The sequence below is a fragment of the Callospermophilus lateralis genome, chromosome 2 (assembly GCF_048772815.1).
Source record: "Callospermophilus lateralis isolate mCalLat2 chromosome 2, mCalLat2.hap1, whole genome shotgun sequence".
NCBI classification, from domain to species: Eukaryota; Metazoa; Chordata; class Mammalia; order Rodentia; family Sciuridae; genus Callospermophilus; species Callospermophilus lateralis.
Window position 1 is genome coordinate 201,496,419 of NC_135306.1, and position 17,648 is coordinate 201,514,066.

Consider the following 17,648-nt stretch of genomic DNA (forward strand, 5'->3'; position numbering starts at 1 on the left):
AGCTGTGTGAGGGCCTCAACCAATGGGCACGTGCGGGTGGGCTCTGCAGGCCAAGGAGGAGCGGCTGGCAGAGGAGAAGGCCAAGAAAAAGGCGGCGGCCAGGAAGATGGAGGAAGTGGAGGCGCGTAGGAAGCAGGAGGAGGAGGCGCGCAGGCTCAAGTGGCTCCAGCAGGTGCGATGCAGGAGGGCTGCAGGGAAGGGGGCGGGCAGGAAGGTCACTGCCTTGGTGCCCAAGGACCTGCTGGGCACACCTTCTATTGGGGTTGATTCTGGTGAATCTTGTTGCTTTGAGCCCAGGAGGAGGAACAGCAAGTACCTCAGGGGTGGGGATGGTGACTGTAACCTGCCCCCTGTCTCTGAGGAAGAGGGCATTTTGAGGGTGAGGTGCATGATTTGGAGTCAGACTTCTGACACAGCTCTGCTATTTGTTAGCTGTGTGACCTTGGGCAGGTTACCTGACCTCTCTGCTTCTGTTACTTGCAGTGGGAGCAGTATCTTCTGGATAGGGTTATTGTGAAGGTTAAAAGTGTCACCTGATGTGAGGTCGTCAGGCGGTGTCTGGCATGTGCTAAAAGTCTTCCACATGATTGCCCTTAGAGCCACCCTTCCTCCGAACAGGAGGGGCCTGCCTCTCCCTGGGAACTGTGTCTCACTCCTGTAGGGAGTGGAATCTGTCATTAGGGAGTTCTGTGCCGGGCACTGTCCTTAGTATCATGTGAGTGAACTCACAGCTCCCTGGGGCGTCAGGTACTATTCTTGTTCCCATTTTATGGATGAGGAAGCCATGGCCAGCGTTGTTAAGTGACTTACTGATTGTTACACAGCTGGTGGGCCTAGCTCCAGCCTCTGCCCTTGCTTGTTGAATCTGCCTCTGTTGGTGTCATCAGATGCCTTTTCAGTCTGGCCATGGTGGCGCTCGCAGAGCACCTGGCAGCCCACCTGGCGGCTTAGCCCCTGCCGTTGCCTGTGCCAGAGGACCCTGGGTTGGCACAGCCCCTCACCCCTTTGGCCAGCCTCTCTCTCCCTGGGAGCCCTGGCCGGCGAGAGTGCCCTTATCCACCTCTGCACGGCTGTCTCAGGAAGAGGAGGAGCGGCGCCATCAAGAGCAGCTGCAGAAAAAGAAGGAGGAGGAGCAGGAGCGGTTGCACAAGGCCGAGGCCAGGCGGCTGGCAGAGCAACGCGAGCAGGAGCGGCGGCTGGCAGAGCAACGTGAGCAGGAGCGGCAGCTGGCAGAGGAGCGCAAGAGGGAGCAGGAGCGCAAGAGGGAGCAGGAGCGGCTCCAGGCTGAAAGGTGAGGCCCTGCTCACAGCCTGCCTTCCTGTGCGTGGGAATGAGACGGTGCATTGACACCAGTGTGGCTCCCAGCTTCTCTTGGGTTGGCAGGCTCTTTCCTTACCTTCAGAGCCGGGTGCCCATGGCTGCTGGCCTCCGAGTAGGGTATACTTTGTCTACAGCAGACGCAGGAGCCATGGGAGGGGTGGCCTGGCTCCGGCTCTGTTCTGCCTGCAGGCAGTGGTGCTGCCTTTTTGGTCTTTTCCTCAGCGACAGGCAGGCTAGCACTTCGCAGCAGGGCTGCTGTGGGCTGGGGCTACGGAAGCCCACAGGTTTTTTTTTTTGTTTTTCTGTTAACAAAACTGGCATCTTGGGCCAGAGGGATCTTTGTGATGCAGCATGGGGCCTTCAGCACTCTGGGCCCTGCCCCCAGATGTACACCCCATGATGATGAGGATGACCCAGGGTGCCTCCCACCCCAGCTCCCCACCTTGGGGACTCTGGATTCCATGAACCCTGGGACCTACTGGCTGTGCCGAGGAGTGGTCTCTGTGAGGCAGGATAGGATTCCGCAGTTAGTTTTCTAAGTAGTTACCTGAGGCCCACCTGTGCCTGGTCGCTGGGGTTCTGGGGATGTCAGGGACAAAAGCCACACTCACTGTTGGCCAGGAGATGTAAGAGGACTGTGCCCACGTGTGTGTGTAGCCCAGCAGCTGTCCTCTTTCCTGCCCCATCTCCTGGGAAACGCCATCTTTGTGATGGTTATAGGCTTAACGGAGAAGTGAGGAGTCACAGCCAAAGGGCTGGACTGTGATAGTGCTGTCTTCTGGTGCTAATTGATTGACATAAAGTTGTCCCTGGTCCTATGGACAGAGTCAGAGGTAGAAGTCCAAGACAGGAGAAAGGGGTAGCAGCTAATGTGGTTTTAGAATTGGATAGTGCAAGGTGGTATTGTCACCCTACGAGGGGTGACAGGATAATTATAATGGTAGCCGTGGTGGGTACCAAGCTGTATTTTACCCACGCTTCTTGCGTCCTCACTTGAAGCTCACTGTGGCTTAGGAACCATCAGCTCCACTTCACAGAGGAAGTAACTGGTTCAGAAAAGTTATGTGACTTGTTCAAGGTCATGAGCTAGACCCATCACAGCCCCTCCTCTGCTTCATGGGTTGAGCTGGTGTTTGTCCTGTGGGTTAGAATGATTGCAGGTAGCACAGAAGGTTTCATTTGACTCTGTGACAATGCTAGAAGAAAGGTGTTACAGTCCCATCGCATAAGAGAAGAGTGAGGCTGAGACCTGAGTTGTGTGGTGGAGTGGGAACTACATGCTTGTGATCGCCAAGGCAGGGCCCTTCAGGGTGCAGACACCCTGCCTTTGGGGCAAAAGTGCAGCTGTGGCTCTGAGTTGGTATCCCATTTTGCCATCCCATCCTCTAAGGCATACCCACTGGCCTGGTTTCCCTAGCAGGGTGGGAACAGGGCCAGGGCTCTGCTTCCTGCCCTGACAGGCTCTTGCTTGGTACTCAGGGAGCTGCAGGAGAGGGAGAAGGCCCTGCGGCTACACAAGGAGCGACTGCAGAGGGAACTGGAGGAGAAGAAGAAGGTAGGGGGAAGTCATGGGTGGGCTTCTCTGGGCCTGCTGGGCTGTGGCTGGGGAGATGGTAGCCTGATTTCAGTCTCTGGCGCAGGGCCTGCCTGGCCTGCTGTGCTGCCTGGGGTGGCAGTGGGGCACATACACAACTCCCTGTTGTTGGCTGGGTTGCAGAAGGAGCAGCAGCGCCTGGCTGAGCAGCAGCTGCAGGAGGAGCAGGAGCGCAAAGCCAAGAAGGCGACTAGAACCAGCAAGGGCCTGAATGTGACCATAGATGTGCAGGTGAGGCCAGTGCCCAGGGTGGCCAGGGGCCCGCTCTTGTTCTCTGTCCAGACAGGGGCTTTATAAGTTAGGACCTTAAGGAGGATGGTCCACCTCCTTTTTGTATCTACTGTTTTTGATAGGTATATTATTTTTATATTCTAAAAGTAGAATTTGTTACTAAAAAAAAGTTTTAATAAAAGTATAAATTTTAAAAAAAGGGCCCTTGGGAAACTACTAAACTCATTATATATCTTAGAGTTTTACATATGTAACCAGGTCATGCACACAAACACATGGATGTACTTTTCCATACATATACACTTGTACATTTTTAAATGAGTATGACCAAATACTATTTGGAAGTTTGATTTTTCTTTTTTCATTTAGTATATATTATAGACATTTCAACACGTGCATTTCTTTTTTTCCCCTTTTTTTTTAAACTGGTGCATTATAATTATACGGATAGTGGAATTCATTGTGATGTATTTGTACATGCACCCAGCATAATTTGATCAGTCTCATTCCCCATTACCTCCCCTTTCCCTCCCTCTCCTTCCTTCTCTGATACCCTTCCTCTGTTCTTCTGGTTTCCCTTCTATGTTTATGAGATCCTCCCTCTCCCACCACCCTTTTTTTCTTTTTTCCTCTCTAATTTCTGCACATGAGAGACAATCATATGTCCCTTGAGTTTCTGAATCTGGCTTATTTCATTAAACATCATCTCAAGTTCCATCCATTTTCCTGCAAATGACATAATTTTGTTCTTCTTTACGGCTGAATAAAACTCCATTGTGTACATATACCTTTTTTTCTATCGGTAAACATCAAGGCTGGTTCCAGGGGCTGGGGATGTGGCTCAAGCCGTAGCACGCTCGCCTGGCATGCACGGGGCACTGGGTTCGATCCTCAGCATCACATAAAAATAAAATAAAGATGTTGTATCCACCAAAAACTAAAAAATAAATATTAAAAAAAAATTCTCTCTCTTTAAAAAAAAAAAAAAGGCTGTTTCTGTGATTTGGCTATTGTGAATTTTGCTGCTATGATTATGGGCGTGTCTGTGTTGCTGTAGTGTGCTGGCTTGGTTCTTTTGGGCAGATACTGAGCAGTAGCATAGCTGGGTCATATGGTGGTTTCATTCCTGTCTTTTGAGGAACTGCCATACTGATTTCCATAGCGGTTGTACTGATACATAATCCCATCAACAGGGTAAAAAATGTTCGTTTTTCCTCACACCCTTTTGAACATTTATTTTTGTTTTATTCTTGATGTTTGCCCTTCTAACATGTGCATTTCTTAATTTTTTTCCACATTTTTTTCCCTTGGTATATCATTGTTGTAGGTGATGATGGGATTGGTTGTTACGTGTTGGTGCAAGCACACAATATAACAATGTATTCTGGCCAGTCTCTCTCCCCAGCTCTGCCCCCTGTGCATTTCTTATTTTTGATGTCTGTGTCCCCATTCTTTATACTAGAATTTAGCCAGCTCCTGCTGAGCATTTCAGCTATTTTCAGTTCAGTGATGATACGAAACAAAACAGTGTGAAGGAAGGGTTTTCACTGCAGCAAAGTTAAGATGTTGAAAACTGGAAGTTGGGTCTGTCCATCTATGTCGGAGGGTTAAGTTGAAGATCATGGGTCTGAGAGGTGAATCTGGACACACTGACATGGAAAAATATTTGTGTGGAAAACGAATATGCAGAGTAGTATGTATTCTGTGACTTTTTAAGATTAAAATGTGACCCTAAACCTTTTGTGTTTTCCTGTGAGGTGAGGGAAGGTGGCTGGAGCCCAGCGTCCCCCAGTGGTGGGATGCAGGAAGGTAGGGGAAGGGAGGTGGTGGCCATATTGATTTTTTTTTTTTTTTTCCCCCCAGTCTCCAGTTTGTACCTCATATCAAATGACTCCACAAGGGCCCAGGACCTACCCCATAATCATTACAGAGGATTATGGGATGGACCTGAATAGTGATGACTCTACTGATGACGAGGCCAACCCCCGGAAGCCTATTCCCCTCTGGGCCCAAGGTAAGCAGGGCCTAGAGTGCCCAGGAGACTCAGGCCTTTGCCTCTCCTCACTCTCTCAGGCCCTGGAAGTGGCAGGTAGACTGTTGCAGGTGGCCAGGCTATTGTGCTGGGGTTGGCAGCTTGAGAAATTGGCCTAAGAAGCCTGCATTGGGCCTGTGGGCTCATCTGAGGACCAGCCTAGGGTGGTGGGTGCCTGTTTTCTTAATGAGTACATTGTGGCCAGCCCAGGCCAGGCATGCTACCAGGCGCTCTGATGGACTCAAGCTCCTCTTAGAGCCCCACTCAGGAGGGCCAATGAGGCTTAGACCCACATAAGCAACCTGTCGGGCTGAGGATGGTAGTAGGGTTTAGGCAGAGTGCCAAGAGCTGGAGCCAGGGGCTTCAAGCCATTGGGAATGGTAGGAAAGACCTGGAGGAGGGCCACGGGCCACTTGATCAGGATTTGACCTGGAATTTACAGGCCCAGCATCTAAACGGCGTGCGGGTAAGTGAGACTGCTGCCCTGGGCTGGGTGCGAGGCCTGCTGGCGTGGAGCAGGGCCTGGTGCCATCAGTAGTGGTTTGCAGGATGTGTGCGGGGGGTCGGGGCAGGATGCAGACCTCCAGAGGGCCAGACTGGTCCCAGCCAGGAATCCCACAGGGGGTCAGCGCTCTACAGAAGACAGCTTGCTTTTGTCAATTTCACTTCCTTTGAACCCCACGATAGCTGGAATCTTGGTCGAACTAGAAGTGTCAAGTCACCCAAGAGGCTGCAGTGAGCAGGGGCCAGTGCCAGCAGAGGAGCCACCTAAGCTTAGTTGACCTTAGACAGTTTACTTATCTGTTAGCTGGGTTAACAGTAAAACCTGGCTGAGGAGATTTTTGGGGAATACAATGAGTGCGGAGTGGCGCCCGCTGCCTGGCAAGTGCTGGGTGCACGTTCCCACCTCTGATCCCTCAGGGTCTTCCTCAGCTTTGCTGGCAGGGCTGTGCTCTCTCACGGCCTCAGCTCTGTCCCCTGTCAGCCTGTGCTCTGAGGCGAGGAGGCTTGCTTGGTGCTTGTGCTCTGTTCCCTGGGGCAAGTCTTCCATCTACACAACGGGGAAAATAAAGCACCTGCTTCTATCAGATCTTGGGGAACTTTGGTTCAGCTACCAGAGGACTGCAGACGAACAAGAGCTGGTGTGGGTGGCGGGTGAGCCTGAAGAAGGCCCTGCAAGAGGAGCAGGGGCAGGGCATGCTCGGGTGGCGAGAGTGGCAGGGCTGTGTGTAGGGCAAGGGACAGGGACCTCATGGAGCGCCTAAGACATTGACCAGGCCTCTGCATTCCATGTAGGCGCCCAGCTCTCACAGGCTGTCGTCCCTCAATACTTGAACCCACCGAACATTGAGGAGCTTTTTGGACCCATTCTCCCGCTGGACTTGGAGGACATCTTCAAGAAGAGCAAGCCCCGCTACCACAAGCGCACCAGCTCGGCTGTCTGGAACTCACCGCCCCTGCAGGGCACCAGGACCCCTGGCATCCTGGTCCACAATCTGAAGAAGTACTGAAGCAGGCCCATGGCCTCTCTGCTGTCTCTGCGCCCATCTGTCTGTCTGTCTCTGTGTTGGCTGACATCCTCCTGCTTGGTCTGTCAGTGCTGAGGGCTTGGTCAGGTGGCTGTGAGCCTCCTTGGTGTGCAGGTGTTTGTGCTGCAGATGGAAGGTGGCCCCAGGCCTGCGGGGGGCCATGGGCTTGGTGGATGGCTAGGGAGGAAGCAGGCCCAGCCCCAACCAGCCTGCAGGCAGCACTGTGTAAATAGATTATTACAATTCAGTAGAATTTTAGTCTGTAGAGTTTTAGAGGTAGATTAATAAAGTGCATTCTTTCCAGCCTTCTGTGGATGTCATGAAGACCAGGCTCCGCGGCATCATGCCCCAGATCCTGGTCCTGCAGGCATGTGTCTCTGGCCACCAGATGGTCTGGAGAAGCCAGGCACTGCTCCTTCACCTGGGTGTGCTCCGTGGTCACTGGTGGGGGGATCCCGCCCCAGAGGTACTGACTTGAGGGCTGAATCCGATACCCGGGGAGACACTTTAATGACTTCGTGATGGGGTAGTGAAGATGCTTGCTGTTAGTAAAGAAATTCCATTCTTTTGGAAAGACTTGGGCCTTGACACAGCCCTGCCACTTAGTCCCTCAGCCTAGCTACTCCTCAGGCTCCACCCTTGCTGCATGGGTGGTGAAAGGACTTGAAAGAGTTCAAGTGCATGAGCTCTGATTAGAAAAAAAGGAGGTCCTTTGAGACCACCTTGGGACCAGGGCAGTGGGAGAGTGCCCCAACATTGAAACCAGACAGCTGCTAATTAAATGGTTGGTGCCAATCAAGAGTGGCCCTGGTCCTGGCTACTAGGTGTCCTGCTGCTCTAAGTCCCTAGGGTTGAGGTTGGTAAACTATGGCCCATGGGCCAGATCAAGCCACAGTCAACTTTTAGTTTTATTGGAACATGCAGACTGGAAGTGCTGGTTGGTCTGTCCGTCCCCACCTGCTCTCACTTGAGGGTAGAATTAAGTTTTGCAGCAGAAGCCTTGTGGCTTATAAAGCTGACAATTTTTGTTGTCTGAACCTATACAGAAAAACTTCCTGACCCCTACCTTAGGACAAAATAAAGGCTAAATAGAAGAATGCTTTAAAAAGAAAAGAAATGGTGAACACACACGATAAACCAAAGTTAGAAGATTCTGCCCATGCGAAGAAAAACATTTTACAGTTCATTCAAATATGGTGGACATGCAGATTTGTTCCATCTGTTCTCCCGACTGGGAACTTACGTTAAGTAAACTGGAGAGCATGTCTTTGTCTGAAATCATAACATCAAATTTTCACTCTGATAAGCATATTGATACAGCGTGTCCAAGAAGCACTTATTCAACAGAAAGGCAATTTCAGTTGTGTCTTGATCAGCATTTGATGTTGTCCGTATTTCTTTATCCATGTAATAGGAGTGTAGTGGTGTCTCATGGTTTTAATATTGCCTCAAGGCTGAAAAGGGTGAATATTTTTTCAAGTGCCTATTTGCCTTCTGTATATCATTTTTGGTGAAGAATCTGTTCAAGTCTCACTCAGTCCTAAATTGTGTTGTTTAACCATTGAATTTAAGAATCCTTGTGTGGTGTAAATACAAATCTGCTGCCAGATACGTGCTCTGTACTATTTTCTGCTGTTCTGCAGCTTGCCTTTTCATTTACTTCCAGTCATAGAGCAGACATTTTAAATTCAGCAAGTCTACTTATCATTTTATGGGTTATACTTTTTTGGTGTCATGTCCAAAAGAAATCTTTGTTTAGCGTCAAGTCCCAAAGCTTTTGTATGTTTCCTTCTGAATGTTTTCTTATTCTAAATGTTATATTTAGACATGAGATAACTTTTAGTTTGAGATTACTTTTTAAAGTGTGAGGTTCATGATTTTTGTTTTTATTTGGGGCACGTGGACGGATGTCTAGTTGTTTCAGCACCATTTGTTGAAAAGACTGTCCTTCCTCCACTGAATGTCCTTTGTATCTCTGTCAAGAATCAGTTAGCCACATTTCATATGGGCCTATATAGGACTTTTTTTCTTCATTCATCTGTGTCTCTTCTTTTGCCCAAACCACATGGCCAAGATTGCCATACTTTGTAATAATCTCAAAATCTGATAATTTAAACCCTCCAGATTTCTTTTTCCTTTCCAATTTGTTTTTACTATTAATTTTACCTTTCTACATATATTTTAGAATTGATCTATCTATACAAAAGTCCTGCTTGGGTTTCCATTGGAATTTCATTATAGATGAGTTTGGAGGTAAATTCACATACTTACAATAGTGAGTTTTGTGATTCGTGCATGTGATATGTCTCCATGTATTCACATTTTATAGTTTCTGTCATCAGCACATTGTAGTTTTGGCTTACATTATCTTGTACATATTTTGTTAAATATTTATTTTCTGGCCATTATTGTAAATAGTTTTGTTTTTCTAATTTTTGAATTATGCTTGTTCATTGCTGATATATAGAAATAGAAATGATTTTTGTGTGTTGGCCTTGTATCTTATGGTGCAACTAAAGTAATATTCAGATGAAAATTTATAGGACTAACTGCCTATGATAGGAGTAAAAAGGTCTCAGTAATAATTTCTATTTCCACTTTTCCAAAGTAGAAAAACAGTATCAAATTGAAGTGTAAGAAGAAAAGTAGCAAAGCAGAGCAGAATTCAGTGACACTAGAGAGAGAAAACAGAAAAACAGCAGAAAATTAAAGCTATTTCTTTGAGAAGCTTAAAAAATTCATAAACCTCTGTCTAGACTGGTTAGGAGAAAAAGATATGACAGATTACCCCTGTCAGGAGAGAGAGATCACACCATTACAGATCATACAGATGTTTATGATCATTAGAGACTATCTGAAACACTTAGGGCAGCACACTTGATGATTTAAATGAAATACACACAAATTCCTTGGAAGGTAGAAATTATCTCAGTTTACTCAAGAAATAGAAAACCTAAGTAGTCCTATTTTTTTTTATTGGTTGTTCAAAACATTACAAAGCTCTTGACAGATCATATTTCATACATTAGATTCAAGTGGGTTATGAACTCCCATTTTTACCCCAAATACAGATTGCAGAATCACATCGGTTACACATCACATTTTTACATGATGCCATATTAGTGACTGTTGTATTCTGCTACCTTTCCTATCCTCTACTATCCCCCCTCCCCTCCCCTCCCATCTTCTCTCTCTACCCCATCTACTGTAATTCATTTCTCTCCTTGTTTTTTTTTCCATTCCCCTCACAACCTCGTATATGTAATTTTGTATAACAATGAGGGTCTCCTTTCATTTCCATGCAATTTCCCTTTTCTCTCCCTTTCCCTCCCACCTCATGTCTCTGTTTAATGTTAATCTTTTCCTCCTGCTCTTCCTCCCTGCTCTGTTCTTAGTTGCTCTCATTATATCAAAGAAGACATTTGGCATTTGTTTTTTAGGGATTGGCTAGCTTCACTTAGCATAATCTGCTCTAATGCCATCCATTTCCCTGTAAATTCCATGATTTTGTCATTTTTTAGTGCTGTGTAATACTCCATTGTGTATAAATGCCATATATTTTTTTTTAATCCATTCATCTATTGAAGGGCATCTGGGTTGGTTCCACAGTCTAGCTATTGTGAGTTGTATAAGTTGTCCTATTTGTAAGAGGATTTGATTTTTCGTTCCTCTCACAAAGAACACTCTAGGTATAGATGGTGTTAGTGGTACTTGTTACCACATTTTAAAAGAAGAAATAATACCAATTTTACACAACTTCTCTGAAAACTAAAGAGGAAAGAACCCTTGTGAGTCTTCTGAGGCCAGTATTGCCCTGATCCCCAAACCACACACAGGTGTTTCAAGGAAATTGGATCATCATCCCTCATGAACATAAACACATTCTCAACAAAATTTTAGCAAATCAGATTCTACAAAATACCTTCATAAATACACTGGGTAACAGACTAAGTGAGATTTATTTCAGGAATGTAAGGTAGGGTTAACATTGGAAAGTAAATGAAATTTACCACATTAACAATGCTAAAGGAAAATCATGACTAAGTAGATGGAGAAGTTTGACAATTCTATGCAAATAACTCATGATAAAGGCTCTAAGTACGTTTAGGATTTAAAGAAAATTTCTTCACCTTGATAAAGCTTCTATTTAAAAAACCCCACAAAACAAACCTAACATGCATACTAAATGGTGAATGTCTGAATGCAGTCCTTATACTGAGCTCAGTGCAAGGATGCTGACTCTACTTCTGAGCATTTCATTAGAGGTTGTAGAGTGCAGTAGAAAAAAAAAGTATTGGAAAGGATCTTCAGGGGCTGGGGGCGTAGCTCAGAGGCAGAGTGTGTGTTTGGCATGAGAGGCCCAGGGTTCAATTGCTAGCACAAAAACAAATGATGATAACCTCTAGAGAATCCAGTATTATCAACCAAAGGCTGGTAGGTAGTAAGTCAGTTTAGTATGGTTGCAGGATACAAGAATGATATGCAAAATTTTATTGTATTTCTGTGCATTGGCTATGTGCAATCAAATTCAAATAAAAATAGAAGTCTCAGTAATGTTAAATATCAAAATCTTAGGAATGAATTTGAGAGAAAAAAAAGATCTGAAGCCCTATGCAGTGAAAAATAACAGGACATTTCTGAGGGAAATGCATGAAGACATGGGGTACATACGGTGTTCGTGGGTCGGATCCTCCATATTATTAAAATGTCAGTCTTCCCCAATGATTTTATTCAACCTTAACCAAGCCCAATATCCTCCTTTTTGGAGGATGGAAGGGTAAAAGTTTATTACGAATTAGTTTAAAAATTCATATTTAACTACAAAGAGTTTTTAATAACCCAAATGAAAAAAAAAAAAAATTGGAGAGGTCACACAACAGGACTTTTTAAGACAATACAAAGCTACAGAAATCAGGACAGTATGGTATTGGCATCTTATCTGGTCCAGTTGGATGTATTTGAAAAATTATTACATGTCCTTACATATATCAGAATTAATTTATGATGGATCATAGGCCTAAATGTAAAAGCTAAAAATGTTAAAGACTTCTAGAGGAAAACAGGAAACGATCTTAAGGGTCTTTGTGTTTGACAGAGATTTCTTCCATGACACAAAAAGTATAAAGTATAAAAAAATAATAAATTATAGTTCATCAAAATTAAACCCCTTTGCTTTTTAAAAATTTGCTGGTTCTTTTTAGTTCTACATGGATTCTACTGTCACGTAAAGTCACTGTTAGCCACCAACTTATTTTTGCCCCCTTGCTGGAGGGATGCTGTACACAACCTATCCTACTATAGGGACAGAAGTGGGCCCCTCTTCACCACCTAGCCAGAGCCATGCGACACAGGCTGACCCAGGCTCCTTTGTTTCACAAGACCAGTCCCTGGCTGCCAACCCCACCCCTCACTGTGGCCCACCCCTTCCTTACCCGACACACATCCTTGTCAAACCCGAGGTAAGGCTCGGGTAGAGGTGGACAAACCTTCTGACTCCATCTGCTTGTGATAACACAAGCCCAAGTCCACGTGCTGTGGTGGGGTTGAGGGCCAGGAGCCGAGGTAGTCTGAATGCTGGGCAAGTTCTGCTTGGCCAGAGCCATCGTTATAGCCTTTGTTTGCTCCCTTTGGGCTTCTGTGATGCAAAGATTCCTAGAGAAGGTTTAGGAAAGAAGGCAGAGGAGGCTTAGAAGGGAAGCAGTCTTCTGTCAGCAGCTCGATGCTGTGACAAAATACCTGTGGAAAAAACCTGAAGGAGGAAATTATTTTCTCATGGTTTCAGAGATTTCAGTTCATGGTCATTTGGCTCCATTGCTTTGGGCCTGAGGCAAGGCAGAACATTTTGGCTGGGAACATGTGGTTGAGCAAGAGGCTCACTTCGTGATGGGGGGATGGAAGGGGGGGGGGGAGAGAGGAAGAACATTTTAGATATAAACCATATAAATCCATCACCTGTATTCCAAGGGGTTACAGATTACCTGGAGCCCCAGCTACAGTCATCATCTGAGTCTTTTGGAGCTCAACTGAGGCTCCTTTGGACATCTGTAGAAACCTGGATGGTAGCACATAAAGCCAGAGTCTGAGCTACTGAAGCTCGGACTTGTATCCCTTACTGAGCTTGATCCCTTAATCAGCCAATAAAAAATAACTTGCGTGGTCAACTCCACCACATCCCCACCGCTGTCTAATAAAGTTTGAAATTTTTCCACAAAAGCAGTTTACCTTGCATGCTGAGAAGGGAAGCACACTCATTGTCTTGTAGTGGTGAGCTAAGCTGCATAATCATACCTTTGACAGACACTTGATTTTATTGCAACTTATTAAGTCTGAGTGTGGACATGAAGGCCAACACTGATTCAGGTTAGTTGACTAAATTCATAAAACTTATAATAATAATAACAATAACATTATCATTAATAATATTATTATTAATAACATTATTGTTATTATTGTGGTACTGGGGATTGAACCCAAAGGTGCCTTTACCTCTGACCCACATCCCTAGCACTTTTTATTTTTTATTTTGATTCAGGGTCTTATTAAGTTGCTGATGTTGGCCTCAAACTAGTGATCCTCCTGCCTTAGTTACCTGAGTTGCTGGGATTACAGGCGTGGGCCACCACATCAGGCTATGAAGCTTTGATCTTGGTAATAGAGGTTCATTTCAGCTTAATCTGGAGCTAAAAGAAGAGGAGGCCATAACTCATGCATGCTATGACATTTGTTTGGATCTCTATTTGCTCTGTCTGCTCTGCCTCTAGTCTGGAGGGGTCCGTAGCAGTGGAGAATTGGTTCCAGGGAAGCAGAGGAGGGGAACTTCAAGAGTGTATTTAGTGTCTCGGTTGTGATTAGAGAATAGCCGAGAAAGGGGCCCACTGAGGGTCCCCTGTGGTCCCTGTGCTGGGATTCTTTAACAAAATTACTATGGGGTTACCCCCAATGTGGGCTCCTAGAATGAATTGCTTGGCCTCAGAAGCCCTGTAAAGGTGTTGGGGGGCAGCCATCCTCGCACGTGATTTGAGTTACTTCCCAGGCTGGGTGAGAGGCGCTTGGACACAGCTGTGTCGGAGCCTTCCTTTTCCAAGTCCGAGGGCTTGTCTGTGCAGAGGTATGCCTGGCCACTGCCCTGAAGACCCAATCATCACCCCTGACCTTGGGATGCTGCCCCCCTTAACCTTCATTGGATGGGATTTTCCTTGGAATTTTTTGTTCTCCAATTAAAGCTCACTCCCTGACGTGTGTGTGTGTGTGTGTGTGTGTGTGTGTGTGTCTCTCTCTCTCTCTCTCCCCCTCCCTCCCTCTCTCCCTCTCTCTCTCTCTCTCTCTCTCTCTCTCTCTCTTGTCTCTTCTGCAAACCTCGACACCGCCACCGCATTAGGTGGCTGGAGGCGGGAGCTAGGAGAAGTCGTCTTGGAGCTGGTATTAAAGGTAATGAGAGTCTTGTCTCTTTAAAACTCCCTAGCAATTACTTATGAACCTTCTTTCATGAAGCTAGCGCTGGTCGAATGGCAGAAGCCACCACTGCAGGAGTGGCAGGGACACTGTGACATCTTAGTGGACTCCTGCTTCAGTTACTTAGGGTGTATTGTCTGCATGTTTGTGACCATGTTACTCTAAACTGAGTGAGCAGTGCCTTTGAAAAGGAGAATGGTTGGTTTGGAATGATGTGGGTAACCAAGAACCCAGGCATGGTGGTATCTTGACCTGGTCAGTAGACAACAATTTTGATAACTTTCTGCCACTGCATCGTAAATAGCCCTTCCCCTTTGCTCTCTGATAACACGTTCCTTTTTCCTGTGAGTGTTCAACAGGAATGTCGTAGAAATTTCAACTTCCGCCGAGTCTGTCCAGGGCAATTTGGACTCTAACATGAGCCTGTATTTCTTTTTTTTTCTTTTTTCTTTTGGTACCAGGAATTGAACTCAGGGGCACTCAACCACTGAGCCACATGCCCAGCTCTATTTTGTATTTTGTTTAGAGACAGGGTCTCACTAAGTTGCTTAGTGCCTCGCTGTTGCTGAGGCTGTCTTTGAACTTGTGATCCTCCTGCCTCAGCCTCCTGAGCCACTGGGATTACAGTCATGTGCCACTGCACCTGGCATGTATTTCTTCCCAGGATCCTCCCATTGCTGGTTCCAAACTCACTCCCACATTTAGACGTTTCTTACTGCAGCATCCCATCTCAAGGTAGCAAAAGGTGTTGAAACCCAACATTGTGTTCTTCATTGCAGATATATTTTCAATTTGATATTTTGATTTTTATTATTTTCAGTTATCTTCCAGAATTCTGAATCTTGTCTTTTTTATTTCACCAAATATATTTATCATGTAAAAAAAGAAAACAAAAACATCTAGTTTGGAAATTACAAAATCAATACAAAATGGAAAAATCCACTGGTGTTTAAAAATGTGAGATTAATTCTTTTCACTGAGTTCTTCTACTTAGCATCCTCAAGTAGAGAGAATGGCGCACACATTTCAGGGCTTCTTTAGCCTGTCATGGGAAAAAGCAGAAACACAAGATCAGAGAAGAAGAGAAACCGGCATTAATGCCTGGAATTCTATATAGTTAATGTCTCCTTTGGGGAATGAGTATTTAAACTGTTAGCGCAAATGTCATAGTTATTTCAATTTTATATGAATTCTTTTTAAAAGATGAGTTTATGGTTTCTACATCATCCATATGCTTTAAAATATTAGTTCATTCCCTTTGAAATGTTTTTTCCAGTTCATATTCTAAAAAAATAAACTCTTGTGACCTATAAAAAAAAAAGAAGAAGAAGATTAGAACATTCCTGTCCTTGAGACATTCATCTCTTTATGGAAACTAACTTAGAAGTCCCATTAAGCTCAGAACCTAATAGCTAGACTCCAGGCAAAGAGAAAGACGTGAACTTCAATGACGATCATTTGTTTAACAAATATATAATGAGCATCTGCCACAAACAAACGTTATATTGAATTTTTTGGTGACTGCAACATTGAGACACCGACAACGTCCTCTGAATGAGGGAATGTGGACGAATTGATGTAATGCCTCTGGACCCACCTCAAGTTGAAAGAGAGTCTGTTTTGAGATATTATTTGTTTAGGTGTAGGACGTTCTTTTCATTTTTCAATTCCTGACATTGGTTAGGGCTCTCCTATTTCTCAGTAATTAGAAATGCCTTCTGCTGGGGTTTTGGATAGCTTTCTGAGTTACTTTTGCTATCTTTTTGTTTTAGTATAACGTTCCTCAAAAGTTGATGACAAACATTGTCATATTCCCTTAAATTTTTTCTTCATATCTTTTGCAGACTTTTTTCCTCCCTCACCCTCTAGTGCTGGGAGAAAAGTGAGTTTCATTCTCAGATGAGGATCTTCTTCTGTATCATTGGAGTCTTCAGGACCTAAACTTGAGGAAGCACTCTGGTCCTTAGGATGTGAAAAATGGTTCTGTTCTGTGCATTGTCCAAATGAGTGGGGTCTTTCAGGAGTGTCTGTCTGGGGCCTGGGGGCATACTTCAGTGGTAGACACTTACCGAGCCTCCTCAAGACTCTCAGTTCAATCCCCAGCACTGCAAAAACAAAACAAAAACAAAAACCAAGAGTATATTTGTATGTGGAAAGATGGTGGCTATACCAAATATGGTTAAAAGAAACAGCAGTACTTTAAGAGAGTGCAAGGTTTACCTCCACCCTTGGAGGTGGGGAAGTAGATGTTTACTCCTACCTGATAAATGCTTACAGCTATGATGGTATTTATTAATCCCCAATCACTAGTACTCTTCTTTACAGGTGGTGAGCAAGCCAACGATTTGACTTCCATGAATTTCTGATAACTTCCTTTTATCTCCTCTCTTTACACATTTTTTAAATTAGTTTTTTTTAGTTGTAGATAACACAATACCTTTATTTTATTTATTTATTTTTAATGTGGTGCTGAGGACCGAACCCAGGGCCTCATATGTGCTAGGCGAACGCTCTACCTTTGAGCCATAACCCCAGCCTTCTTTACACATTTTTTAATTGTGTGTTTTAATTGTACATGATGTTGGAATTTGTTGTTAGATATTCATATATGCACATAATGTAACAATATAATTTGACCATTATCACTCCTCAGCACTCTGATGACTTCTTAGTGACCAAATGACAAACCACAGAGGATTTCATGTTTCCCCTAAGCGTCTTCTTCCCTCAACTGCGGCTATATTGTCTTCATCCACAAGGATGGCTGTCTGGATATGTTTTCTGCCAGGATTATCATCCTTCCTGGCCCTCAATGTACATGGGTCACTTGGATTTTGCAGAGTTATTGTCACCCAACCTGCCATGAGGGTTGAATCGATCATCTGTGCCAACTTGGAGGTGATTTTCCAATTCTTGATTCACTTCTTTGTAAACCCCATCTGCTGAGAGCCAATGCCGCAGTCTGGCTGGGCACAAAATAGCCGAGCCGCCAAGCACTCCATGCACACTTCCCGGGAACTGTCCCCGGGAACTCTCCCAGCTCTCCACTGGGCTCAGTGCGCTCTCTCTCTCTCTCTCTCTCTCTCTCTCTCTCTCAACCCCGAGAGAACTCCAGGGGAACTCCAAAGTGGTGGGCGCCCAAGGCAGCAGGAACCACCCTACTCCTGGAGCCGCCCTATTCCCGAGCCACCCTATTGCTGGACAGCCGGGGTCCACATACAACTCAATACACAGCCTGTCCCAATCCAGCATCATCCAGTCACAGCAATTATAACTTAATTATCATCATCTTAATGGCTGCCTGTCACCTCTTAACCACTCCTTCTGGTGCCATCCCAACTGGGCTGTGGCTCTCAGCACCCATCCTCCTCCCAGGAGTCCAATCTAAGTCCCAGCATCCAGCTCGATCAGGTCTTCCTCTGCAGTGTCCCTGTGCATGTTAAGTGAATGTTGACTGATACTCCGGGTCAGACATTTATTTATTCCTCTC

The 17,648-nt window shown here is 45.3% G+C and overlaps 1 protein-coding gene across 5 annotated transcripts in view; it reads left to right on the top strand.

The window, feature by feature from the left end:
* Positions 1-9,128, top strand: part of Incenp (inner centromere protein) — a 30,704-nt gene extending 21,576 nt beyond the window's left edge. For 4 of the 5 annotated variants that reach the window (XM_076844687.2, XM_076844689.2, XM_076844688.2 and 1 more), the window contains 6 exons: positions 50-172; positions 1,080-1,291; positions 2,800-2,875; positions 3,038-3,145; positions 5,009-5,159; positions 6,474-9,128. In XM_076844687.2, coding sequence (XP_076700802.2) covers positions 50-172; positions 1,080-1,291; positions 2,800-2,875; positions 3,038-3,145; positions 5,009-5,159; positions 6,474-6,688 — 885 coding nt within the window. In that variant the 3' untranslated portion in view covers positions 6,689-9,128. The remainder of the gene's footprint in view (positions 1-49; positions 173-1,079; positions 1,292-2,799; positions 2,876-3,037; positions 3,146-5,008; positions 5,160-6,473) is intronic. The other variant, XM_076844692.2, reaches the window with a different exon arrangement.
* Positions 9,129-17,648: the final 8,520 nt, after the last annotated feature.